The sequence below is a fragment of the Hyperolius riggenbachi genome, chromosome 1, assembly GCF_040937935.1.
Source record: "Hyperolius riggenbachi isolate aHypRig1 chromosome 1, aHypRig1.pri, whole genome shotgun sequence".
Taxonomy (NCBI): Eukaryota; Metazoa; Chordata; class Amphibia; order Anura; family Hyperoliidae; genus Hyperolius; species Hyperolius riggenbachi.
The window spans coordinates 690,816,151-690,843,480 of NC_090646.1; the positions used below are offsets into that span (position 1 = coordinate 690,816,151).

Consider the following 27,330-nt stretch of genomic DNA (forward strand, 5'->3'; position numbering starts at 1 on the left):
GCTGGCTGCAGTGGTATTGCAGCCCAAGCAGTTCTGATGTCATAACATGCATTTGCTTGCATAGTTTGGTTTGCACTCAAACTAGTTGCTGATTCCATCTGCAGTGGCTCTGCAGTTCTGGCCAGCTCAGGATTGAATAATTACCATTCACCTGTGTGGGAATCTGCATGTCTGCTCTCATTGGATGACCTCGGTATAAAGATCTGCTTCCTGCAGGGCTCCATGGGCTATCATAGTTTCAGATCAGTCTGTTACTCTGTCTGGGCCCCCCTCGCTCCTAGATCTCGTGTGGACTGCACTGACTCCTGCGAAGGTGTCAGTGAGTCCTTCTGGTCCTGATCCTGTTTATCAGTATTTGTTACTTTGCTGGTCTTGCATCATATATTGGTTCATCGCCGATATATACGCATACTAGCGCGTTTGTTATTTTCCTTGTATTCGTGTTACGTTAATATATTAGTGTTGCTGATATATACGTACTCGAACTGTTTATATCCTGTGTTCAGTTAGTCAGTTTCTAGCATGCGTGGTAGGTTGCGCGTCTCGTGATCACCCGTGCTTAGTTAGTTCAGTCCTGTTCCTGTTACCTTGTGTGGATTGTGCTCACTTCTGCGTAGAAGTAGCGAATCCTTCTGAGTCCTGTTCCTGTTACCTTGCATGGATTGCGCTCACTTCTGCGTAGAAGTAGCGAATCCTTCTGAGTCCTGTTCCTGTTGCCTTGCGTGGATTGCGCTCACTTCTGCGTAGAAGTAGCGAATCCTTCTGAGTCCTGTTGCCTTGCGTGGATTGCGCTCACTTCTGCGTAGAAGTAGCGAATCCTTCTTAGTCCTGTTCCTGTTACCTTGCATGGATTGCGCTCACTTCTGCGTACAAGTAGCGAATCCTTCCTAGTCCTGTTCCTGTTACCTTGCATGGATTGCGCTCACTTCTGCGTAGAAGTAGCGAATCCTTCTGAGTCCTGTTCCTGTTGCCTTGCGTGGATTGCGCTCACTTCTGCGTAGACGTAGCGAATCCTTCCTAGTCCTGTTCCCTGTATTGCTCCAGTTCCTAGCTAGTGTTCCTTGCTTATGTTATATATCGGTTCATCGCTGATATATACATATGTTAGTCAGTCGTTTGTAGCTTCATTGATAGCTGTAATTGTAATACGCTAGGAATATCGTATCCATTGTATTTTAGTATTGTTTGTGGTTGCTCGGATCTACGCCTGCTCTGTGCGCCACATCTCCTACGGGAGTCAGTCCTCTCCTCCACTACAACTGGGGATATCCTGGTTCCTTGTACTTGCGTGTGTGTCTCCTTCACGTCAGGATCTGCATTGTGTGCTAACCGTGGAGAATATATCACCAAGCGTAACAGATGGGCATCACGATGGTGTAGTAGTGGGCAGCTTGGTGGTGTAGTGGTGGGTAGTACGGTGGTATATTGGTGGGCAGCATGGTGGTGTAGTGGTGGGCAGCAGGGTGATGTAGTGGTGGGCAGCACGGTTGTGTAGTGGTGGGCAGCACGGTTGTGTAGTGGTGGGCAGCACGGTTGTGTAGTGGTGGGCAGCACGGTTGTGTAGTGGTGGGCAGCACGGTGGAGTAGTGGTGGGCAGTACGGTGGAGTAGTGGTGGGCAGCACGGTGGTGTAGTGGTGGGCAGCACGGTGGTGTAGTGGTGGACAGCACGGTGGTGTAGTGGTGGACAGCAGGGTGGGGTAGTGGTGGGCAGCAGGGTGGGGTAGTGTGTAGTGGTGGGCAGCACGGTGGTGTAGTGGTGAGCAGCAGGGTGGTGTGGTGGTGGGCAGTATGTTGGTGTTGTGGTGGGCAGTATGTTGGTGTAGTGGTGGGCAATACGGTGGTGTAGTGGTGGGCAGCAGGGTGGTGTAGTGGTGGTCAGCACGGTGGTGTAGTGGTGGGCAGCACGGTGGTGTAGTGTTGGGCAGCACGAGGGGGTAGTGGTGGGTGGCACGGTTGTGTAGTGGTGGGCAGCATGGTGGTGTGGTGGTGGGCAGTATGGTGGTGCAGTGATGGGCAGCAGGGTGGTGTAGTGGTAAGCAGCAGGGTGGTGTAGTGGTGAGCAGCAGGGTGGTGTGGTGGTGGGCAGTACGGTGGTATATTGGTGGGAAGCACGGTGGTGTAGTGGTGGGCAGTTCAGTGATGTAGTGGTGGGCAGCACGGGGGTGTACTGGTGGGCAGCACAGTGGGGTAGTGGTGGGCAGCACAGTGGTGTAGTGGTGGGCAGTACTGTGGTGTAGGGGTGGGCAGCACGGTGGTGTAGTGGTGGGCAGCACGGTGGTGTAGTGGTGGGCAGCACGGTGGTGTAGTGGTGGGCAGTACAGTGGTGTAGTGGTGGGCAGCACGGTGGCGTAGTGGTGGACAGCAGGGTGGCGTAGTGGTGGGTAGTATGGAGGTATAGTGGTGGGCATCACGGTGGTAAAGTGGAGGACAGCATGGTGGTGTAGTGGTGGGCAGCACGGTGGTGTAGTGGTGGGCAGTACGGTATTGGTGGACAGCACGGTGGTGTAGTGGTGAGCAGCAGGGTGGTGTAGTGTTGGGCAGCACGCTGGGGTAGTGGTGGGTGGCACGGTTGTGTAGTGGTGGGAAGCATGGTGGTGTGGTGGTGGGTTATGGTGGTGTAGTGCTGGGCAGTAATGGTGGTGTAGTGGTGGGCAGCAGGGTGGAGTAGTGGTGAGCAGCAGGGTGGTGTGGTGGTGGGCAGTACGGTGGTATATTGGTGTGCAGCACGGTGGTGTAGTGGTGGGTAGTACAGTTATGTAGTGGTGGGCAGCACGGTGGTGTACTGGTGGGCAGCACAGTGGTGTAGTGGTTGGCAGTACTGTGGTGTAGGGGTGGGCAGTACAGTGGCGTAGTGGTGGGCAGCAGGGTGGTGTAGTGGTGGGTAGTATGGAGGTATAGTGGTGGGCATCACGGTGGTAAAGTGGAGGGCAGAATGGTGGTGTAGTGGTGGGCAGCAGGGTGGTGTAGTGGTGGGCAGTAGGGTGGTGTAGTGGTGGGCAGCACAGTAGTGTATTGGTGGGCAGCACGGTGGTGTAGTGGTGGGCAGCAGGGTGGTGTAGTGGTGGGTAGCAGGGTGGTGTAGTGGTGGGGTAGTGGTGGGCAGCAGGGTGGTGTAGTGGTGGGCAGCAGGGTAGTGTAGTGGTGGGCAGCATGGTGGTGTAATGGTGGGCAGCACGGTGGTGTTGTGATGGGCAGCAGGGTGGTTTAGTGGTGGACAGTATCGTGGAGTAGTGGTGGGCAGCACGGTGGTGTAGTGGTGGGCAGCACGGTGGTGTAGTGGTGGGCAGCACGGTGGTGTAGTGGTGGGCAGCATGGTGGTGTTGTGGTGGGCAGTATGGTAGTGTAGAGGTGGGCAGTACGGTGATGTAGTGGTGGTGTCACGATCGCTTCTGCAGCGTTTACTGCTGGCTGCAGTGGTATTGCAGCCCAAGCAGTTCTGATGTCATTACATGCATTTGCTTGCATAGTTTGGTTTGCACTCAAACTAGTTGCTGATTCCATCTGCAGTGGCTCTGCAGTTCTGGCCAGCTCAGTGTAACGGTGGCGGGGTCGTTTTCGTGATCAGCGCACAAGACGCGCACTGACACAACGATAACCCTCCACCAGCGTATAATTTTGGGAAACCCAGGCTAGGTGCTATGCACCCGCAGAGGGCAATTCCCACCAGCAGATGGCGCTGTGGAGTGCAGGCGAACACCGCCGCTGCACAGCCACAGATGCCAGATGGGAATTGTACAGAACCCGATGAACAGGGCTGCAGAGCCCTTAAAGAGAAAGAGCACAGGGACAGGATGTATGTGTGTGCACCAAACTAGCCGCCACCCAGCGACAGTGAACACACAACGGCGGAAACAAAGTGGGAATGCAATCGCAAGATTGGCGATTGCCGATAGAGACACAAGACAGAGCAGGACAGCGCACAAGGGTAGCAAAGGCACAGCAAATCATACAATGAGGAGATGCGGAAAATAATAAACGCTAACTGAACGCGTACCCCGCACTCATTCGCAACAGTGCACGCGTTCGTGCGCGGTCCCCGCGTGATAAGCACAACAGGGACAAGCACGCCTAACTAACCGACACAAGACAGACACCACACAAACGCGCTTGCTACACGGTTGCCTACCGCAGGCACCAGCAAGCGCACGCAAACAGACAGACAACGAGAATCGATCAAACAGGAACCACTGCTCTTACCGTCAGAGCCAGAGCGAACCAGGTATCAGAAAGATCCACTGCTCTTGCTGTCAGAGCAGTGTGATCCAAGCACACGACAAACAGAAGGAGTAACCAGCAGCGACCGCAGCCGAGGTTAGGTCCAAGATTCAGACCAGAGGAATCCACTGCCACTAACGCTAGGGCAAGTGCGATTCAGACAGACAGAACAGAAGGATCCACAGCGTAACCACAAGATGCTAGTGCGATCCAAATACAGAGTAGCAGGACAGAAGGATCCACAGTACTAGCAAAAAGAGGCTAGCACGATCCAGGGAAACAGATCAGAAGGATCCACAGTACTAGCGAAAAAAGGCTAGCACGATCCAGGGAAACAGATCAGAAGGGGCTACCAGCAACAACCGCTGTTCCGGTTAGCACCCCACAGACAGACAGACAGAACAGGCAATACAAATAATGCAATCCTAACTGCACTAGGGAAACTGCCTAGTGCATTCCCACGAATTACACTAAGATAACTTTAACAAACGAGAATGGCTGACACTCAGGAGTGTCCATCAGGAACAGACCATGAAAGGGAAATGTCCAGCAAAGCATTCTGGGAGCAGAATGCTTTTATAGTGCCTGTCATCAAAAGGAGGCAGGTAAGGGATTTGCATGACTAATGTATGCAAATTCCTCAGCAACACAAGCTGCAAAACTGACAGAAGGACTCCTTTCCAGAGTCCTACAGCATGCAAACCTAAACAATGGTCAAAAGGCTGCCTGCCTGCGCAGGCAGCTGAGCGGATTCTCACACTCAGGATTGAATAATTACCATTCACCTGTGTGGGAATCTGCATGTCTGCTCCCATTGGATGACCTCAGTATAAAGATCTGCTTCCTGCAGTGCTCCATGGGCTATCATAGTTTCAGATCAGTCTGTTACTCTGTCTGGGCCCCCCTCGCTCCTAGATCTCGTGTGGACTGCACTGACTCCTGCGCAGGGGTCACTGAGTCCTTCTGGTCCAGATCTTGTTTATCAGTATTTGTTACTTTGCTGGTCTTGCATCATATATTGGTTCATCGCCGATATATACGCATACTAGCGCGTTTGTTATTTTCCTTGTATTCGTGTTACGTTAATACATTAGTGTTGCTGATATATACGTACTCGAACTGTTTATATCCTGTGTTAAGTTAGTCAGTTTCTAGCACGCTTGGTAGGTTGCGCGTCTCGTGATCACCCGTGCTTAGTTAGTTGAGTCCTGTTCCTGTTACCTTGTGTGGATTGCGCTCACTTCTGCGTAGAAGTAGCGAATCCCTCCTAGTCCTGTTCCTATTACCTTGCATGGATTGCGCTCACTTCTGCGTAGAAGTAGCGAATCCTTCTTAGTCCTGTTCCCTGTATTGCTCCAGTTCCTAGCTAGTGTTCCTTGCTTATGTTATATATCGGTTCATCGCTGATATATACATATGTTAGTCAGTCGTTTGTAGCTTCATTGATAGCTGTAATTGTAATACGCTAGGAATATCGTATCCATTGTATTTTAGTATTGTTTGTGGTTGCTCGGATCTACGCCTGCTCTGTGCGCCACATCTCCTACGGGAGTCAGTCCTCTCCTCCACTACAACTGGGGATATCCTGGTTCCTTGTGCTTGCGTGTGTGTCTCCTTCACGTCAGGATCTGTATTGTGTGCTAACCGTGGAGAATATACCACCGAGCGTAACAGATGGGCAGCACGATGGTGTAGTGGTGGGTAGTACGGTGGTATAGTGGTGGGCAGCAGGGTGGGGTAGTGGTGGGCAGCAGGGTGGTGTAGTGGTGGGCAGCACGGTGGTGTAGTGGTGGGCAGCACAGTGGTGTAGTGGTGGGCAGTATGGTGATGTAGTGGTGGGCAGTACGGTGGTGTAGTGGTTGGCAGCACGGTGGTGTAGTGGTGGGCAGCTCGGTGGTGTAGTGGTGGGCAGTACGATGGTATATTGGTGGGCAGCACGGTGGTGTAGTGGTGGGCAGCAGGGTGATGTAGTGGTGGGCAGCACGGTGGTGTAGTGGTGGGCAGCACGGTTGTGTAGTGGTGGGCAGCAGGGTGGTGTAGTGGTGGGCAGCACGGTGATGTAGTGGTGGACAGCATGGTGGTGTAGTGGTGGACAGCATGGTGGTGTAGTGGTGGGCAGTATGGTGGTGTAGTGGTGGGCAGTATGGTGGTGTAGTGGTGGGCATCAGGGTGGTGTAGTGGTGGGCATCAGGGTGGTGTAGTGGTGGGCATCACGATGGTGCAGTAGTGGGCAGCTCGGTGGTGTAGTGGTGGGCAGTACAGTGGTATATTGGTGGGCAGCAGGGTGGTGTAGTGGTGGGGAGCACAGTGATGTAGTGGTGGGCAGCACGGTGGTGTAGTGGTGGGCAGTGCGGTGGTGTAGTGGTGGGCAGCACGGTGGGGTAGTGGTGGGCAGCATAGTGATGTTGTGGTGGGCAGCACGGTGGTATAGTGGTGGGCAGGGTGTAGTGGTGGGCAGCACGGTGGTGTAGTGTTGGGCAGCACGGTTATGTAGTGGTGGGCAGCACGGTGGTGTAGTGGTGGGCAGCACGGTGGCGTAGTGGTGGGCAGCACGGTGGCGTAGTGGTGGGCAGCACGGTGGCGTAGTGGTGGGCAGCAGGGTGGTGTAGTGGTGGGCAGCAGGGTGGTGTAGTGGTGGGCAGTATGGTGGTGTAGTAGTGGGCAGTATGGTGGTGTAGTGGTGGGCAGTATGGTGGTGTAGTGGTGGGCAGTATGGTGGTGTAGTGGTTAGCACTCTCGCCTGCAGCACTTGTTCCCTGGTTGGAATCCTAACCAGGTCAACATCTGCAAGGAGTTTGTATGTTCTCCTTGTGTCTGGATGCGTTTTCTCCAGGCACTCCAGTTTCCTTCCATGTCCCAAAAACTTACAGATAAGTTAACCTGGTCCCATGATCATCCCACCCCCTAAGTACCTGGTCCCCTGCTCAGCCCAACCCTTCAGTACCTGGTCCCATTTTCAGCCCATCCCCCTCAGTACCTGGTCCCATGTTCAGCACACCCCCCTCACTACCTGGTCCCATGCTCAGCACACCCCCCTCACTACCTGGTCCCATTCTCAGCCCATCCCCCTTAGTACCTGGTACCATGCTCAGCCCATCCTCTCAGTACCTGGTCCCATGCTCAGCCCATCCCTCTCTGTACCTGGTCCCATGCTCAGCCTATCCCCCTTAGTACCTGATCCCATTCTCAGCCCATCCCCTCAGTACCTGGTCCCATTCTCAGCCCATCCCCTCAGTACCTGGTCCCATTCTCAGCCCATCCCTCTCAGTACCTGGTCCCATGCTCAGCCCATCCCCTCAGTACCTAGTCCCATGCTCAGCCCATCCCCCTCACTACCTGGTCCCATGCTCAGCCCATCCCCTCAGTACCTAGTCCCATGCTCAGCCCATCCCCTCAGTACCTGGTCCCATGCTCAGCCCACCCCCTCAGTACCTGGTCCCATGCTCAGCCCATCCCCTCAGTACCTGGTCCCATGCTCAGCCCATCCCCTCAGTACCTGGTCCCATGCTCAGCACACCCCCCTCACTACCTGGTCCCATTCTCAGCCCATCCCCCTTAGTACCTGGTACCATGCTCAGCCCATCCTCTCAGTACCTGGTCCCATGCTCAGCCCATCCCCTCAGTACCTGGTCCCATGCTCAGCACACCCCCCTCACTACCTGGTCCCATTCTCAGCCCATCCCCCTTAGTACCTGGTACCATGCTCAGCCCATCCTCTCAGTACCTGGTCCCATGCTCAGCCCATCCCTCTCTGTACCTGGTCCCATGCTCAGCCTATCCCCCTTAGTACCTGATCCCATTCTCAGCCCATCCCCTCAGTACCTGGTCCCATTCTCAGCCCATCCCTCTCAGTACCTGGTCCCATGCTCAGCCCATCCCCCTCACTACCTGGTCCCATGCTCAGCCCATCCCCTCAGTACCTAGTCCCATGCTCAGCCCATCCCCTCAGTACCTGGTCCCATGCTCAGCCCATTCCCTCAGTACCTGGTCCCATGCTCAGACCACTCCCTCTGTACCTGGTCCCATGCTCAGCACACCCCCTCTGTACCTGGTCCCATGCTCAGCACACCTCCTTAGTACCTGGTTCCATGTTCAGCCCATCCCCTCAGTACCTGGTCCCATGCTCAGCCCATCCCCTCAGTACCTGGTCCCATGCTCAGCCCATCCCCTCAGTACCTGGTCCCATGCTCAGCCCATCCCCTCAGTACCTGGTCCCATGCTCAGCCCATCCCCTCAGTACCTGGTCCCATGCTCAGCCCATCCCCTCAGTACCTGGTCCCATGCTCAGCCCATCCCCTCAGTACCTGGTCCCATGCTCAGCCCATCCCCTCAGTACCTGGTCCCATGCTCAGCCCATCCCCTCAGTACCTGGTCCCATGCTCAGCCCATCCCCTCAGTACCTGGTTCCATGCTCAGCCCATCCCCTCAGTACCTGGTCCCCTGCTCAGCCCATCCCCTCACTACCTGGTCCCATGCTCAGCCCATCCCCCTGAGTACCTGGTCCCATGCTCAGCCCATCCCCTCAGTACCTGGTCCCATGCTCAGCCCATCCCCTCAGTACCTGGTCCCATGCTCAGCCCATCCCCCGCAGTACCTGGTCCCATGCTCAGCCCATCCCCCGCAGTACCTGGTCCCCTGCTCAGCCCATCCCCTCACTACCTGGTCCCATGCTCAGCCCATCCCCCTGAGTACCTGGTCCCATGCTCAGCACATCCCCCTCACTACCTGGTCCCATGCTCAGCCCATCCCCTTAGTACCTGGTCCCATGCTCAGCACATCCCCCCCCCCCTCAGTACCTGGTCCCATGCTCAGCCCATCCCCCTTAGTACCTGGTTACATGATCAGCCCATCCCTCTCAGTACCTGGTCCCATGCTCAGCCCATCCCTCTCACTACCTGGTCCCATGCTCAGCCCATCCCCCTTAGTACCTGGTCCCATGCCCATCCCACCCCCTCACTACCTGGTCCCATGCTCAGCCCATCCCCTTAGTACCTGGTCCCATGCTCAGCACATCCCCCCCCCTCAGTACCTGGTCCCATGCTCAGCCCATCCCCCTTAGTACCTGGTTACATGATCAGCCCATCCCTCTCAGTACCTGGTCCCATGCTCAGCCCATCCCTCTCACTACCTGGTCCCATGCTCAGCCCATCCCCCTTAGTACCTGGTCCCATGCCCATCCCACCCCCTCACTACCTGGTCCCATGCTCAGCACATCCCCCTCACTACCTGGTCCCATGCTCAGCCCATCCCCTTAGTACCTGGTCCCATGCTCAGCACATCCCCCCCCCCCTCAGTACCTGGTCCCCTGCTCAGCCCATCCCCTCACTACCTGGTCCCATGCTCAGCCCATCCCCCTGAGTACCTGGTCCCATGCTCAGCCCATCCCCTCAGTACCTGGTCCCATGCTCAGCCCATCCCCCGCAGTACCTGGTCCCATGCTCAGCCCATCCCCCGCAGTACCTGGTCCCATGCTCAGCCCATCCCCCGCAGTACCTGGTCCCATGCTCAGCCCATCCCCCGCAGTACCTGGTCCCCTGCTCAGCCCATCCCCTCACTACCTGGTCCCATGCTCAGCCCATCCCCTTAGTACCTGGTCCCATGCTCAGCACATCCCCCCCCCTCAGTACCTGGTCCCATGCTCAGCCCACCCCCTCACTACCTGGTCCCATGCTCAGCCCATCCCCCTTAGTACCTGGTTACATGATCAGCCCATCCCTCTCAGTACCTGGTCCCATGCTCAGCCCATCCCTCTCACTACCTGGTCCCATGCTCAGCCCATCCCCCTTAGTACCTGGTCCCATGCCCATCCCACCCCCTCACTACCTGGTCCCATGCTCAGCCCATCCCCCTTAGTACCTGGTTACATGATCAGCCCACCCCCTCAGTACCTGGTCCCATGCTCAGCCCATCCTCTCAGTACCTGGTCCCATGCTCAGCCCACCCCCTTGGTACCTGGTCCCATGCTCAGCCCACCCCCTCGGCACCTGGTCCCATGCTCAGCCCACCCCCTCAGTACCTGGTCCCATGCTCAGCCCACCCCCTCAGTACCTGGTCCCATTCTCAGCCCACCCCCTCGGTACCTGGTCCCATGCTCAGCCCATCCCCTCAGTACCTGGTCCCTTGCTCAGCCCACCCCCTCAGTACCTGGTTCCATTCTCAGCCCATCCCCCTCAGTACCTGGTTCCATGCTCAGCCCATCCCCCTCAGTACCTGGTCCCATGCTCAGCCCATCCCCTCAGTACCTGGTCCCATGCTCAGCCCATCCCCCGCAGTACCTGGTCCCATGCTCAGCCCACCCCCTCAGTACCTGGTTCCATGCTCAGCCCACCCCTCAGTACCTGGTCCCATGCTCAGCCCATCCCCCGCAGTACCTGGTCCCATGCTCAGCCCATCCCCCGCAGTACCTGGTCCCCTGCTCAGCCCATCCCCTCACTACCTGGTCCCCTGCTCAGCCCATCCCCTCAGTACCTGGTCCCATGCTCAGCCCACCCCCTCGGCACCTGGTCCCATGCTCAGCCCACCCCCTCAGTACCTGGTCCCATGCTCAGCCCACCCCCTCAGTACCTGGTCCCATGCTCAGCCCATCCCCTCAGTACCTGGTCCCTTGCTCAGCCCACCCCCTCAGTACCTGGTTCCATTCTCAGCCCATCCCCCTCAGTACCTGGTTCCATGCTCAGCCCATCCCCCTCAGTACCTGGTCCCATGCTCAGCCCATCCCCTCAGTACCTGGTCCCATGCTCAGCCCATCCCCCGCAGTACCTGGTCCCATGCTCAGCACATCCCCCTCACTACCTGGTCCCATGCTCAGCCCATCCCCTTAGTACCTGGTCCCATGCTCAGCACATCCCCCCCCCTCAGTACCTGGTCCCATGCTCAGCCCACCCCCTCACTACCTGGTCCCATGCTCAGCCCATCCCCCTTAGTACCTGGTTACATGATCAGCCCATCCCTCTCAGTACCTGGTCCCATGCTCAGCCCATCCCTCTCACTACCTGGTCCCATGCTCAGCCCATCCCCCTGAGTACCTGGTCCCATGCTCAGCCCATCCCCTCAGTACCTGGTCCCATGCTCAGCCCATCCCCTCAGTACCTGGTCCCATGCTCAGCCCATCCCCCGCAGTACCTGGTCCCATGCTCAGCCCATCCCCCGCAGTACCTGGTCCCCTGCTCAGCCCATCCCCTCACTACCTGGTCCCATGCTCAGCCCATCCCCCTGAGTACCTGGTCCCATGCTCAGCACATCCCCCTCACTACCTGGTCCCATGCTCAGCCCATCCCCTTAGTACCTGGTCCCATGCTCAGCACATCCCCCCCCCTCAGTACCTGGTCCCATGCTCAGCCCATCCCCCTTAGTACCTGGTTACATGATCAGCCCATCCCTCTCAGTACCTGGTCCCATGCTCAGCCCATCCCTCTCACTACCTGGTCCCATGCTCAGCCCATCCCCCTTAGTACCTGGTCCCATGCCCATCCCACCCCCTCACTACCTGGTCCCATGCTCAGCCCATCCCCTTAGTACCTGGTCCCATGCTCAGCACATCCCCCCCCCTCAGTACCTGGTCCCATGCTCAGCCCATCCCCCTTAGTACCTGGTTACATGATCAGCCCATCCCTCTCAGTACCTGGTCCCATGCTCAGCCCATCCCTCTCACTACCTGGTCCCATGCTCAGCCCATCCCCCTTAGTACCTGGTCCCATGCCCATCCCACCCCCTCACTACCTGGTCCCATGCTCAGCACATCCCCCTCACTACCTGGTCCCATGCTCAGCCCATCCCCTTAGTACCTGGTCCCATGCTCAGCACATCTCCCCCCCCTCAGTACCTGGTCCCCTGCTCAGCCCATCCCCTCACTACCTGGTCCCATGCTCAGCCCATCCCCCTGAGTACCTGGTCCCATGCTCAGCCCATCCCCTCAGTACCTGGTCCCATGCTCAGCCCATCCCCTCAGTACCTGGTCCCATGCTCAGCCCATCCCCCTTAGTACCTGGTCCCATGCTCAGCCCATCCCCCGCAGTACCTGGTCCCCTGCTCAGCCCATCCCCTCACTACCTGGTCCCATGCTCAGCCCATCCCCCTGAGTACCTGGTCCCATGCTCAGCACATCCCCCTCACTACCTGGTCCCATGCTCAGCCCATCCCCTTAGTACCTGGTCCCATGCTCAGCACATCCCCCCCCCTCAGTACCTGGTCCCATGCTCAGCCCACCCCCTCACTACCTGGTCCCATGCTCAGCCCATCCCCCTTAGTACCTGGTTACATGATCAGCCCATCCCTCTCAGTACCTGGTCCCATGCTCAGCCCATCCCTCTCACTACCTGGTCCCATGCTCAGCCCATCCCCCTTAGTACCTGGTCCCATGCCCATCCCACCCCCTCACTACCTGGTCCCATGCTCAGCCCATCCCCCTTAGTACCTGGTTACATGATCAGCCCACCCCCTCAGTACCTGGTCCCATGCTCAGCCCATCCTCTCAGTACCTGGTCCCATGCTCAGCCCATCCTCTCAGTACCTGGTCCCATGCTCAGCCCACCCCCTTGGTACCTGGTCCCATGCTCAGCCCACCCCCTCGGCACCTGGTCCCATGCTCAGCCCACCTCCTCAGTACCTGGTCCCATGCTCAGCCCACCCCCTCAGTACCTGGTCCCATTCTCAGCCCACCCCCTCGGTACCTGGTCCCATGCTCAGCCCATCCCCTCAGTACCTGGTCCCTTGCTCAGCCCACCCCCTCAGTACCTGGTTCCATTCTCAGCCCATCCCCCTCAGTACCTGGTTCCATGCTCAGCCCATCCCCCTCAGTACCTGGTCCCATGCTCAGCCCATCCCCTCAGTACCTGGTCCCATGCTCAGCCCATCCCCCGCAGTACCTGGTCCCATGCTCAGCCCACCCCCTCAGTACCTGGTTCCATGCTCAGCCCACCCCTCAGTACCTGGTCCCATGCTCAGCCCATCCCCCGCAGTACCTGGTCCCATGCTCAGCCCATCCCCCGCAGTACCTGGTCCCCTGCTCAGCCCATCCCCCTCACTACCTGGTCCCCTGCTCAGCCCATCCCCTCAGTACCTGGTCCCATGCTCAGCCCACCCCCTCAGTACCTGGTCCCATGCTCAGCCCACCCCCTCGGCACCTGGTCCCATGCTCAGCCCACCCCCTCAGTACCTGGTCCCATGCTCAGCCCACCCCCTCAGTACCTGGTCCCATGCTCAGCCCATCCCCTCAGTACCTGGTCCCTTGCTCAGCCCACCCCCTCAGTACCTGGTTCCATTCTCAGCCCATCCCCCTCAGTACCTGGTTCCATGCTCAGCCCATCCCCCTCAGTACCTGGTCCCATGCTCAGCCCATCCCCTCAGTACCTGGTCCCATGCTCAGCCCATCCCCCGCAGTACCTGGTCCCATGCTCAGCCCATCCCCTTAGTACCTGGTCCCATGCTCAGCACATCCCCCCCCCTCAGTACCTGGTCCCATGCTCAGCCCACCCCCTCACTACCTGGTCCCATGCTCAGCCCATCCCCCTTAGTACCTGGTTACATGATCAGCCCATCCCTCTCAGTACCTGGTCCCATGCTCAGCCCATCCCTCTCACTACCTGGTCCCATGCTCAGCCCATCCCCCTTAGTACCTGGTCCCATGCCCATCCCACCCCCTCACTACCTGGTCCCATGCTCAGCCCATCCCCCTTAGTACCTGGTTACATGATCAGCCCACCCCCTCAGTACCTGGTCCCATGCTCAGCCCATCCTCTCAGTACCTGGTCCCATGCTCAGCCCACCCCCTCGGCACCTGGTCCCATGCTCAGCCCACCCCCTCGGCACCTGGTCCCATGCTCAGCCCACCCCCTCAGTACCTGGTCCCATGCTCAGCCCACCCCCTCAGTACCTGGTCCCATTCTCAGCCCACCCCCTCGGTACCTGGTCCCATGCTCAGCCCATCCCCTCAGTACCTGGTCCCTTGCTCAGCCCACCCCCTCAGTACCTGGTTCCATTCTCAGCCCATCCCCCTCAGTACCTGGTCCCATGCTCAGCCCATCCCCTCAGTACCTGGTCCCATGCTCAGCCCATCCCCCGCAGTACCTGGTCCCATGCTCAGCCCACCCCCTCAGTACCTGGTTCCATGCTCAGCCCACCCCTCAGTACCTGGTCCCATGCTCAGCCCATCCCCCGCAGTACCTGGTCCCATGCTCAGCCCATCCCCCGCAGTACCTGGTCCCCTGCTCAGCCCATCCCCTCACTACCTGGTCCCCTGCTCAGCCCATCCCCTCAGTACCTGGTCCCATGCTCAGCCCACCCCCTCAGTACCTGGTCCCATGCTCAGCCCACCCCCTCGGCACCTGGTCCCATGCTCAGCCCACCCCCTCAGTACCTGGTCCCATGCTCAGCCCACCCCCTCAGTACCTGGTCCCATGCTCAGCCCATCCCCTCAGTACCTGGTCCCTTGCTCAGCCCACCCCCTCAGTACCTGGTTCCATTCTCAGCCCATCCCCCTCAGTACCTGGTTCCATGCTCAGCCCATCCCCCTCAGTACCTGGTCCCATGCTCAGCCCATCCCCTCAGTACCTGGTCCCATGCTCAGCCCATCCCCCGCAGTACCTGGTCCCATGCTCAGCCCACCCCCTCAGTACCTGGTTCCATGCTCAGCCCACCCCTCAGTACCTGGTCCCATGCTCAGCCCATCCCCTCAGTACCTGGTCCCATGCTCAGCCCATCCCCCGCAGTACCTGGTCCCATGCTCAGCCCATCCCCCGCAGTACCTGGTCCCCTGCTCAGCCCATCCCCTCACTACCTGGTCCCCTGCTCAGCCCATCCCCTCAGTACCTGGTCCCATGCTCAGCCCACCCCCTCAGTACCTGGTCCCATGCTCAGCCCACCCCCTCAGTACCTGGTCCCATGCTCAGCCCGTCCCCCTCAGTACCTGGTCCCATTCTCAGCCCATCCCCCTCAGTACCTGGTTCCATTCTCAGCCCATCCCCTCAGTACCTGGTCCCATGCTCAGCCCACCCCCTCAGTACCTGGTTCCATTCTCAGCCCATCCCCCTCAGTACCTGGTTCCATTCTCAGCCCACCCCCTCAGTACCTGGTCCCATGCTCAGCCCACCCCCTCAGTACCTGGTCCCTTGCTCAGCCCACCCCCTCAGTACCTGGTCCCCTACTCAGCCCATCCCCCTCAGTACCTGGTCCCTTGCTCAGCCCACCCCCTCAGTACCTGGTCCTGGAGTCCTGAAACTGTTGAGGTCCCTGGGTCTTCCATATATAGAATATGCTGGTGTGCCATCTTTGCCCTTGATGGTGATATTAGCTGGCACCAGATACCCGGGCCCCGGGGAACAGTCATCAACAAACCGGAACCTGCGAGTTCCAAAGCTAAAGGCGGGTGCCCGGTACTTTGAGGGATCGTGCTGGACGTAACCTGCATGACACAAAAGACAATCATCATTTATCCAGGAAATCAGGTAACCTTTGTAGCTCTGCCGGCTGCCAGGAAAGGAACTGCTGCCCCCGAGCTCTCTGCCGGCTGCTGGGAAAGGATCTGCTGCCCCCCGAGCTCTCTGCTGGCTGCCGGGACAGGATCTGCTGCCCCCAGAGCTCTCTTTTGGCTGCCAGGACAGGATCTGCTGCCCTCCGAGCTCTCTGCTGGCTGCCGGGACAGGATCTGCTGCCCCCAGAGCTCTCTTTTGGCTGCCAGGACAGGATCTGCTGCCCCCCGAGCTCTCTGCTGGCTGCTGGGAAAGGATCTGCTGCCCCCTAGCTCTCTGCTGGCTGCAGGGACAGAATCTGCTGCCCCCAGAGCTCTCTGCTGGCTGCCAGGACAGAATCTGCTGCCTTCTCGAGCTCTCTGCTGATGCCAGGACAGGATCTGCTGCCCCCAGAGCTCTCTGCTGGCTGCTGGGAAAGGATCTGCTGCCCCCACAGCTCTCTGCTGGCTGCCAGGAAAGGATCTGCTGCCCCTGAGCTCTCTGCTGGCTGCCAGGACAGGATCTGCTGCCCCCCGAGCTCTATGCCGGCTGGCAGGACAGGATCTGCTGCCCCCCAAGCTCTCTGCTGGCTGCCAGGAAAGGATCTGCTGCCCCCAGAGCTCTCTGCTGGCTGCCAGGACAGGATCTGCTGCCCCTGAGCTCTCTGCTGGCTGCCAGGACAGAGTCTGGTGTCCCCAGAGCTCTCTGCTGGCTGCAGGGACAGGATTGTCTGCCCCCTAGAGCCAGATCTCTCTGCTGGCTGCCAGGACAGGATCTGCTGCCTGCCCCCAGAGCTCTCTGCTGGCTGCCGGGACAGGACTTGCTGCCTCCCCGAGCTCTCTGCTAACTGCCAGGACAAGATCTGCTGTCCCCGGAGCTCTCTGTTGGCTGCCAGGACAGAATCTGCTGAGGCCATGTCTGGCTACATATCCGTAAGCAGTGGCTGCATGGTGTAATGGTTAAGGGCTCTGCCTCTGACACAGGAGACCAGGGTTTGAATCTCGTCTCTGTCTGTTCAGTAAGCCAGCACCTATTCAGTAGGAGACCTTAGGCAAGTCTTCCTAACACTGCTATCTTGTCTAATTTTTCTCTTGACAACTGTTGAACACAAAAGACAAGGCCATGTCTGGCTACATATCCATAAGCAGTGGCTGCATGGTGTAATGGTTAAGGGCTCTGACACAGGAGACCAGAGTTCAAATCTCAGCTCTGTCTGTTCAGTAAGCCAGCACCTATTCAGTAGGAGACCTTGGGCAAGTCTTCCTAACACTGCTACTGCCTATAGAGTGCGCCCTAGTGGCTGCAGCTCTAGTGCTTTGAGTCTGCCAGGAGAAAAGTGTGATATAAATGTTATTTGTCTTGTCTAATTTTTCTCTTGCATTGAGCATAAATGGTACATGCTAGGCTACTTTCAGCTACTTTCAGCTACTTTCAGCTACTTTCAGCTAGTAGTGTTGGTGGTATAATGGATATGTTAGTTGCCTACCATACACTGAGACCTGGGTTCAAATCCCTGTCATGGTATATAAGCTGGTTTTTGAAATACTGGAATTCCCTGGCAGATGAGACCCTCCTCCCTCCGGTAGGAGGAGGGTCCCACAAGAGGCTAATTAAAATCTCCCTAGCAGAGTGTGTAGCAGCTGTCCCTTAACTAATTAGTGTAGGCAGACAAGTGATTCAAATGGTATAAGGACCTTGCTTGGAGGGGGGGCGGGCCTCGAGCAGTGTGTTTGGCAATAATGTGCTTCCTGACTGTGATGTAGAGGGTCAAAGTTTTGCTCAATAGAGCATTATGGGGCGAATCGAACTTTCGCAAAAGTTCGCCTAGTGCAGACGAACGCGAACCCCCAAAGTTTGCCTGGAACCGTTCGCCGGCGAACAGTTCGCTACATCTCTAGACAGGATCTGCTGAGCCCAGAGCTCTTTGCTGGCTGCCATGACAGGATCTGCTGAGCCCAGAGACATCTGCTGGCTGCCAGGACCAGATCTGCTGAGCTCAGAAACCTCTGCTGGCTGCCGGGACAAGATCTGCTGCCTCCCCGAGCTCTCTGCTGGCTGCCAGGACAAGATATACGGCCCCCGGAGCTCTCTGATGGCTGCCATGACAGGATCTGCTGCCCCCAGAGCTCTCTGCTGGCTGCCAGGACAGGATCTGCTGCCTCCTCAAGCTCTCTGCTGACGGCCAGGACAGGATCTGCTGTCTGCTGAGCTCTCTGATGGGTGCTGGGACAGGATCTGCAGCCCCTGGATCTCATCGCTGGCTTCCAGGACAAAATCTGCTGCCCCCTAGTTCTCTGCTGGCTGCCAGGTTAGGGTCTGGTGTCCCCAGAGCTCTCTGATGGCTGCCGGGACAGGATTGGCTGCCCCCTAGAGCCACAGCTTTTTGCTGGCTGCCAGAACATGATCTTTTGCCCCCAGAGCTCTCTGCTGGCTGCCAAGACACGATCTGCTTCCCACAGAGCTCTCTGCTGGCTGCCTTGACAGGATCTGCTGCCCCCGGAGCTCTCTGCTGGCTGCCAGGACAGGATCTGCTGCTCCTGGAGCACTCTGCTTCCTGCCGGTCAGGAATCTTCTGCCCCCGGAGCTCTCTGCTGGCTGCCAGGACAGGATCTGCTGCTCCTGGAGCACTCTGCTTCCTGCCGGTCAGGGATCTTCTGCCCCCAGAGCTCTCTGCTGGCTGCTGGGACAGGATCTGCTGCCTCCCGAGCTCCCTGCTGCCTGTCGGGACAGGATTTGCTGTCCCCGGAGCTCTCTGCTTGCTGCCAGGACTGGATTTGCTGTCCCCGGAGCTCTCTGCTGGCTGCCAGGACAAGATCTGCTGCATCCATAGCTCTCTTCTGGCTTCCAGGAAAGGATCTGCTGCCCCTGGAGCTTTCTGCTGGCTACCAGGAAAGGATCTGCTGAGCCCAGAGTCCTCTGCTGGCTGCTGGGACAGGATCTGCTGCCCCCAGAGCTCTCTCCTTGCTGCCAGGACAGGATCTGCTGCCCCCGGAGCTCTCTGCTGGCTGCCAGAACAGGATCTGCTGCATCCATAGCTCTCTTCTGGCTTCCAGGAAAGGATCTGCTGCCCCTGGAGCTTTCTGCTGGCTACCAGGAAAGGATCTGCTGAGCCCAGAGTCCTCTGCTGGCTGCTGGGACAGGATCTGCTGCCCCCAGAGCTCTCTCCTTGCTGCCAGGACAGGATCTGCTGCCCCCGGAGCTCTCTGCTGGCTGCCAGAACAGGATCTGCTGAGCCCAGAGCCCTCTGCTGGCTGTCGGGACAGGATCTGCAGCCTATAGAGCTCTCTGCTTGCTGCCAGGACAGGATCTGCAGCCTGTGGAGCTCTCTGCTGGCTGCCAGGAAAGGATCTGCTGAGCCCAGAGTCCTCTGCTGGCTGCTGGGACAGGATCTGCTGCCCCCGGAGCTCTCTGCTTGCTGCCGGGACAGGATCTGCAGCCTGTGGAGCTCTCTGCTGGCTGCCAGGACAGGATCTGCTGAGCCCAGAGTCCTCTGCTGGCTGCTGGGACAGGATCTGCTGCCCCCGGAGCTCTCTGCTTGCTGCCAGGACAGGATCTGCAGCCTGTGGAGCTCTCTGCTGGCTGCCGGGAAAGGATCTGCTGAGCCCAGAGTCCTCTGCTGGCTGCCGGGACAGGATCTGCAGCCTGTGCAGCTCTCTGCTGGCTGCCAGGAAAGGATCTGCTGAGCCCAGAGTCCTTCGCTGGCTGCTGGGACAGGATCTGCAGCCTATAGAGCTCTCTGCTGGCTGCTGGGACAGGATCTGCTGCCCCCAGAGCGCTCTCCTGGCTGCCGGGAAAGGATCTGCTGAGCCCAGAGTCCTCTGCTGGCTGCCGGGACAGGATCTGCAGCCTGTGCAGCTCTCTGCTGGCTGCCAGGAAAGGATCTGCTGAGCCCAGAGTCCTTCGCTGGCTGCTGGGACAGGATCTGCAGCCTATAGAGCTCTCTGCTTGCTGCCAGGACAGGATCTGCTGCCCCCGGAGCTCTCTGCTGGCTGCTGGGACAGGATCTGCAGCCTGTGGAGCTCTCTGCTGGCTGCCAGGACAGGATCTGCTGTCCCCGGAGCTCTCTATTGGCTGCTGGGACAGGATCTGCTGCCCCTGGAGCTCTCTGCTGGCTGCGAGGACAGGATCTGCTGAGCCCAGAGTCCTCTGCTGGCTGCCAGGACAGGATCTGCTGCCCCCGGAGCTCTCTGCTTGCTGCCGGGACAGGATCTGCAGCCTGTGGAGCTCTCTGCTGGCTGCCGGGAAAGGATCTGCTGAGCCCAGAGTCCTCTGCTGGCTGCTGGGAAAGGATCTGCAGCCTATAGAGCTCTCTGCTGGCTGCCGGGAAAGGATCTGCTGAGCCCAGAGTCCTCTGCTGGCTGCTGGGACAGGATCTGCTGCCCCCGGAGCTCTCTGCTTGCTGCCAGGACAGGATCTGCTGAGCCCAGAGTCCTCTGCTGGCTGCTGGGACAGGATCTGCAGCCTATAGAGCTCTCTGCTGGCTGCCGGGACAGGATCTGCAGCCTGTGGAGCTCTCTGCTGGCTGCCGGGAAAGGATCTGCTGAGCCCAGAGTCCTTCGCTGGCTGCCAGGACAGGATCTGCTGCCCCCGGAGCTCTCTGCTTGCTGCCGGGACAGGATCTGCAGCTTGTGGAGCTCTCTGCTGGCTGCCAGGACAGGATCTGCTGCCCCCGGAGCTCTCTGCTTGCTGCTGGGACAGGATCTGCAGCCTGTGGAGCTCTCTGCTGGCTGCCAGGACAGGATCTGCTAGGCCCAGAGCTCTCTGCTGGCTGCTGGGAAAGGATCTGCTACCCCCGGAGCTCTTTGCTGGCTGCCGGGACAGGATCTGCTGACCCTGGAGCTCACTACTGGCTGCCAGGACAGGATCTGCTGCCCCCGGAGCGCTCTGCTGGCTGCCAGGACAGGATCTGCTGCCCCGGAGCTCTCTGCTTGCTGCCGGGACAGGATCTGCAGCCTGTGGAGCTCTCTGCTGGCTGCCAGGACAGGATCTGCTGAGCCCAGAGCTCTCTGCTGGCTGCTGGGACAGGATCTGCTGCCCCCGGAGCTCTCTGCTTGCTGCCGGGACAGGATCTGCAGCCTGTGGAGCTCTCTGCTGGCTGCCAGGACAGGATCTGCTAGGCCCAGAGCTCTTTGCTAGCTGCCGGGACAGGATCTGCTGCCCCTGGAGCTCACTAATGGCTGCCATGACAGGATCTGCTGCCCCCGGAGCGCTCTGCTGGCTGCCAGGACAGGATCTGCTGCCCCCGGAGCTCTCTGCTTGCTGCCGGGACAGGATCTGCAGCCTGTGGAGCTCTCTGCTGGCTGCCAGGACAGGATCTGCTAGGCCCAGAGCTCTTTGCTAGCTGCCGGGACAGGATCTGCTGCCCCTGGAGCTCACTACTGGCTGCCATGACAGGATCTGCTGCCCCCGGAGCGCTCTGCTGGTTGCCAGGACAGGATCTGCTGCCTCCGGAGCTCTCTGCTGGCTGCCAGGACAGGATCTGCTGCCCCCGGAGCTCTCTGCTGGCTGCCAGGAGACAGGATTTGCTGAGCCCAGAGTCCTCTGCTGGCTGCTGGGACAGGATCTACTGCCTCCTGAGCTCTCTGCTGGCTGCTGGGACAGGATCTGCTGCCCCCGGAGCTCTCTGCTGGCTGCAGGGACAGGATCTGCTGCCCCCAGAGCTCTCTGCTGGCTGCCAAGACAGGATCTGCTGCCCCGTAGCTCTCTGCTGGCTGCTGGGACAGGATCTGCTACATAGTACATAGTTATTTGGGTTTAAAAAAAGACATATGTCCATCGAGTTCAACCAGAGCACAAAGTAAAACACCAGCCTGCTCCCTGTTGATCCCTGCTGAGCCCAGAGACCTCTGCTGGCTGCTGGGACAGGATCTACTGCCCCCGAAGCTCTCTGCTGGCTGCCAGGACAGGATCTGCTGCCCCCGGAGCTCTGGGCTGGATGCCAGGACCGGATCTGCTGCCCCCGGAGCTCTCCGCTGGCTGCCAGGACAAGATCTGCTGCCCCCGAAGCTCTCTGCTGGCTGCCAGGACAGGATCTGCTGCCCCCGGAGCTCTCTGCTGGCTGTCAGGACAAGATCTGCTGCCTCCATAGCTCTCTGCTGGCTGCCAGGACAGGATCTGCTGCCTGCCAAGCTCTCTGATGGCTGCCAGGACAGGATCTGCTGCCCCCGGAGCTCTCTGCTGGCTGCTGGGACAGGATCTGCTGCCCCCGGTGCTCTTTGCTGGCTTCCAGGACAGGATCTGCTGCCCCCGGAGCGCTCTGCAGGCTGACAGGACAGGATCTGCTGCCTTCCAAGTTCTCTGCTGGCTGCCAGGAGACAGGATCTGCAGCCTGTGGAGCTCTCAGCTGGCTGCTGGGACAGGATTTGCTGAGCCCAGAGACCTCTGCTGTCTACCAGGACAGGATCTGCTGCCCCTGGAGCTCACTACTGGCTGCCATGACAGGATCTGCTGCCCCCGGAGCGCTCTGCTGGTTGCCAGGACAGGATCTGCTGCCTCCGGAGCTCTCTGCTGGCTGCCAGGACAGGATCTGCTGCCCCCGGAGCTCTCTGCTGGCTGCCAGGAGACAGGATTTGCTGAGCCCAGAGTCCTCTGCTGGCTGCTGGGACAGGATCTACTGCCTCCTGAGCTCTCTGCTGGCTGCTGGGACAGGATCTGCTGCCCCCGGAGCTCTCTGCTGGCTGCAGGGACAGGATCTGCTGCCCCCAGAGCTCTCTGCTGGCTGCCAAGACAGGATCTGCTGCCCCGTAGCTCTCTGCTGGCTGCTGGGACAGGATCTGCTACATAGTACATAGTTATTTGGGTTTAAAAAAAGACATATGTCCATCGAGTTCAACCAGAGCACAAAGTAAAACACCAGCCTGCTCCCTGTTGATCCCTGCTGAGCCCAGAGACCTCTGCTGGCTGCTGGGACAGGATCTACTGCCCCCGAAGCTCTCTGCTGGCTGCCAGGACAGGATCTGCTGCCCCCGGAGCTCTGGGCTGGATGCCAGGACAGGATCTGCTGCCCCCGGAGCTCTCCGCTGGCTGCCAGGACAAGATCTGCTGCCCCCGAAGCTCTCTGCTGGCTGCCAGGACAGGATCTGCTGCCCCCGGAGCTCTCTGCTGGCTGTCAGGACAAGATCTGCTGCCTCCATAGCTCTCTGCTGGCTGCCAGGACAGGATCTGCTGCCTGCCAAGCTCTCTGATGGCTGCCAGGACAGGATCTGCTGCCCCCGGAGCTCTCTGCTGGCTGCTGGGACAGGATCTGCTGCCCCCGGTGCTCTTTGCTGGCTTCCAGGACAGGATCTGCTGCCCCCGGAGCGCTCTGCAGGCTGACAGGACAGGATCTGCTGCCTTCCAAGTTCTCTGCTGGCTGCCAGGAGACAGGATCTGCAGCCTGTGGAGCTCTCAGCTGGCTGCTGGGACAGGATTTGCTGAGCCCAGAGACCTCTGCTGTCTACCAGGACAGGATCTGCTGCCTCCGGAGCTCTCTGCTGGCTGCCAGGACAGGATCTGCTGCCTCCGGAGCTCTCTGCTGGCTGCCAGGACAGGATCGGCTGCCTCCGGAGCTGTTTGCTGGCTGCCGAGACAGGATCTGCTGCCCACCGGAGCTCTCTGCTTGCTCCAGGACAGGATCTGCTGCCCCCGAAGCTCTCTGCTGGCTGCGAGGACAGGATCTGCTGCCCCCCGAGCTCTGGGCTGGATGCCAGGACAGGATCTGCTGCCCCCGGACCTCTCTGCTGACTGCGAGGACAGGATCTGCTGCCCCCAGAGCTATCTGCTGGCTGCCGGGACAGGATCTGCTGAACCCAGAGACCTCTGCTGGCTGACAGGACAGGATCTGCTGCCCCAAGAGCTCTCTCCTGGCTGCCAGGACAGGTTCTGCTGCCCCCGGAGCTCTCTTCTGGCTGCCAGGACAGGATCTGCTGCCTCCAGAGCTCTCTGCTGGCTGCTGGGACAGGATCTGCTGCCCCTGGAACTCTTTGCTGGCTGCCGGGACAAGATCTGCTGCCCCCCAGAGCTCTCTGCTGCCTGCCAGGAGAGGATCTGCTGCCCCCTGAGCTCTCTGCTGGCTACTAGGACAGGATCTGCTGCTCCCGGAGCTCTCTGCTGGCTGCTGACACAGGATCTGCTGAGCCCAGAGACCTCTGCTGGCTGCCAGGATGGGAGCTGCTTACCCCAAAGCTCTCTGCTGGCTGTCAGGACAGGATCTGCTCCCCCCGGAGCTCTCTGCTGGCTGCCAGGACAGGATCTGCTGCCCCCGGAGCTCTCTTCTGGCTGCCAGGACAAGATCTGCTGCCTCCGGAGCTCTCTGCTGGCTGCCAGGACAGGATCTGCTGCCCCCGGAGCTCTCTTCTGGCTGCCAGGACAAGATCTGCTGCCTCCGGAGCTCTCTGCTTGCTGCCAGGACAGGATCTGCTGCCCCCGGAGCTCTCTTCTGGCTGCCAGGACAGGATCTGTTGCCCCCGGAGCTCTCTGCTGGCTGCCAGGACAGGATCTGCTGCCCCCGGAGCTCTCTGCTGGCTGCCAGGACAGGATCTGCTGCCCCTGGAGCACTCTGCTTGCTGCCAGGACAGGATCTGCTGCCCCTGGAGCACTCTGCTTGCTGCCAGGAGAGGATCTGCTGCCCTCCGAGCTCTCTGCTGGCTGCCATGACAGGATCTGCTGCCCCCACAACTCTCTGCTGGCTGCCAGGAGACAGGATCTGATGCCCTCCGAGCCCTTTGCTGGCTGTCAGGCCAGGATCAGTAATCAGTAATTTTGTGCAGAAATACCTCCCAGTGCTACATTCTGATTAATTCTCACAGGGGCGTGGCTTCTCTGCATGAAGGCCATGCCCCCTAGGTTCCACTCTGTCCCCCTTCTCTTCCACTCTTCTACCCCAACGTTGCTCACTACCGCCAACCACGTGGCTCATCCACCTGCCATTACTGTAGATGTCACCAGAGGGGCCCCTCCGTCTTTTCATTCACAGCGCATAAGTCCTTTTGCATACATTTGATATCGGCGCAGGAGACTTGGGCGCAGGATACAGCCGGTATATGGCTGATCCTGCTGCTTCTGCACAAGTCCCGGCCGTGGTAATTACTATTCCCCCTCCAGGCCGCCATGGATAGTGGGGGAATGATATCGGCACCGGTAGACTTGGGCGCAGGATACAGCCGGTATATGGCTGATCCTGCTGCTTCTGCACAAGTCCCGGCTGCGGTAATTACTATTCCCCCTCCAGGCCGCCATGGATAGCGGGGGAATGATATCGGCACCGGTAGACTTGGGCGCAGGATACAGCCGGTATATGGCTGATCCTGCTGCTTCTGCACAAGTCCCGGCCGTGGTAATTACTATTCCCCCTCCAGGCCGCCATGGATAGCGGGGGAATGATATCATTCGGCTTCCAGTTATTGCTGGAGGCCTAATTATTGTGATTTTAGGGAACCTCGGCTCCGTCTTCTGACGCTGCCAACATGCTCAGTTGTGATTCCTATTATAGTCTATGGCAGCGCCGTCTGCTCCCAAATCTAGCAGCGCCCCGAAAAGCACTGCTCCGCCCCTTTCCTATCCAGCAATATGGGAACTGCGACACCACATGTTATGTACCTCATTTCCTGCACAAGCTGCGATACCAACTCATGGGCTGCACTCCCCAATAGTGGGAGGGGTTACCCCCAGTAGTAGGAGGGGTTACCTGTGTTCCCGGGGAGGCCGTACTTGGGGCCGGGGCTGCTGTATAGCGCTGCGATTGGTCCGCGGGGTCTGTGGGGCCTCCATGGGCCGATCTGTACTTCAGTGGTCATACTGCACGAATGTCCAGCAGCAAGCCTGCAAGCACTAAACAGGGAGAGAGAGTAGAGAAGATCAATAATCAATAATAAATATAGAGATTGATTTCAGTCCAGGGAGAGACCCAGAGATAAGCCTGCTGTGTGAAGCATACAGAGAATGCAAAGTATGCTTCACTGCTTTTGCTATAGCACTTGTTACACAGTACAGCACTGCATACATGGCACTACACAGAGGATGTCAGTGCTATATAAATACATAATAATAATATGGTCGGACATTAGACTATGACTATAGTATGATTAGAGTGTGAGCTCCTCTGAGGACAGTCAGTGACATGACTATGTACTCTGTAATGTGCTGCAGAAGATGTCAGTGCTATATAAATGCATAATAATAATATGGTAGGACATTAGACTATGACTATAGTATGATTAGAGTGTGAGCTCCTCTGAGGACAGTCAGTGACATGACTATGTACTCTGTACAGTACTGCAGAAGATGTCAGTGCTATATAAATACATAATAATAATATGGGAGGACATTAGACTATGACTATGGTAGAATTAGAGTGTGAGCTCCTCTGAGGACAGTCAGTGACATGACTATGTGCTCTGTAATGTGCTGCAGAAGATGTCAGTGCTATATAAATACATAATAATAATATGGGGGGACATTAGACTATGACTATTGTAGGATTAGAGTGTGAGCTCCTCTGAGGACAGTCAGTGACATGACTATGTACTCTGTAATGTGCTTCAGGAGATGTCAGAGCTATATAAATACATAATAATAGTGTGGTAGGACATTAGACTATGACTATGGTAGGATTAGAGTGTGAGCTCCTCTGAGGACAGTCAGTGACATGACTATGTACTCTGTAATGTGCTGCAGGAGATGTCAGTGCTATATAAATACATAATAATAATATGGTAGGACATTACACTATGACTATGGTAGGATTACAGTGTGAGCTCCTCTGAGGACAGTCAGTGACATGACTATGTACTCTGTACAGTGCTGCAGGAGATGTCAGTGCTATATAAATACATAATAATAATATGGTAGGACATTAGACTATGACTATGGTAGGATTAGAGTGTGAGCTCCTCTGAGGACAGTCAGTGACATGACTATGTACTCTGTAATGTGCTGCAGAAGATGTCAGTGCTATATAAATACATAATAAAAATATGGTAGGACATTAGACTATGGCTATGGTAGGATTAGAGTGTGAGCTCCTCTGAGGACAGTCAGTGACATGACTATGTACTCTGTAAAGTGCTGCAGAAGATGTCAGTGCTATATAAATACATAATAATAATATGGTAGGACATTAGACTATGACTATGGTAGGATTAGATTGTGAGCTCCTCTGAGGACAGTCAGTGACATGACTATGTACTCTGTAATGTGCTGCAGGAGATGTCAGTGCTATATACATACATAATAATAATATGGTAAGACATTACACTATGACTATGGTAGGATTAGAGTGTGAGCTCCTCTGAGGACAGTCAGTGACATGACTATGTACTCTGTAATGTGCTGCAGAAGATGTCAGTGCTATATAAATACATAATAAAAATATGGTAGGACATTAGACTATGGCTATGGTAGGATTAGAGTGTGAGCTCCTCTGAGGACAGTCAGTGACATGACTATGTACTCTGTAAAGTGCTGCAGAAGATGTCAGTGCTATATAAATACATAATAATAATATGGTAGGACATTAGACTATGACTATGGTAGGATTAGAGTGTGAGCTCCTCTGAGGACAGTCAGTGACATGACTATGTACTCTGTAAAGTGCTGCAGAAGATGTCAGTGCTATATAAATACATAATAATAATATGGTAGGACATTAGACTATGGCTATGGTAGGATTAGAGTGTGAGCTCCTCTGAGGAC

The 27,330-nt window shown here is 57.7% G+C and overlaps 1 protein-coding gene across 2 annotated transcripts in view; it reads right to left on the reverse strand.

The window, feature by feature from the left end:
- LOC137561485 (ciliary microtubule associated protein 1A) overlaps window positions 1–27,330 on the reverse strand; it is a 138,573-nt gene that overhangs the window by 68,118 nt on the left and 43,125 nt on the right. For both annotated transcript variants that reach the window (XM_068272785.1, XM_068272788.1), the window contains exons 2-3: window positions 25,325–25,467; window positions 15,411–15,614 (exon numbers count right to left, since the gene is read on the reverse strand). In XM_068272785.1, coding sequence (XP_068128886.1) covers window positions 15,411–15,614; window positions 25,325–25,467 — 347 coding nt within the window. The remainder of the gene's footprint in view (window positions 1–15,410; window positions 15,615–25,324; window positions 25,468–27,330) is intronic.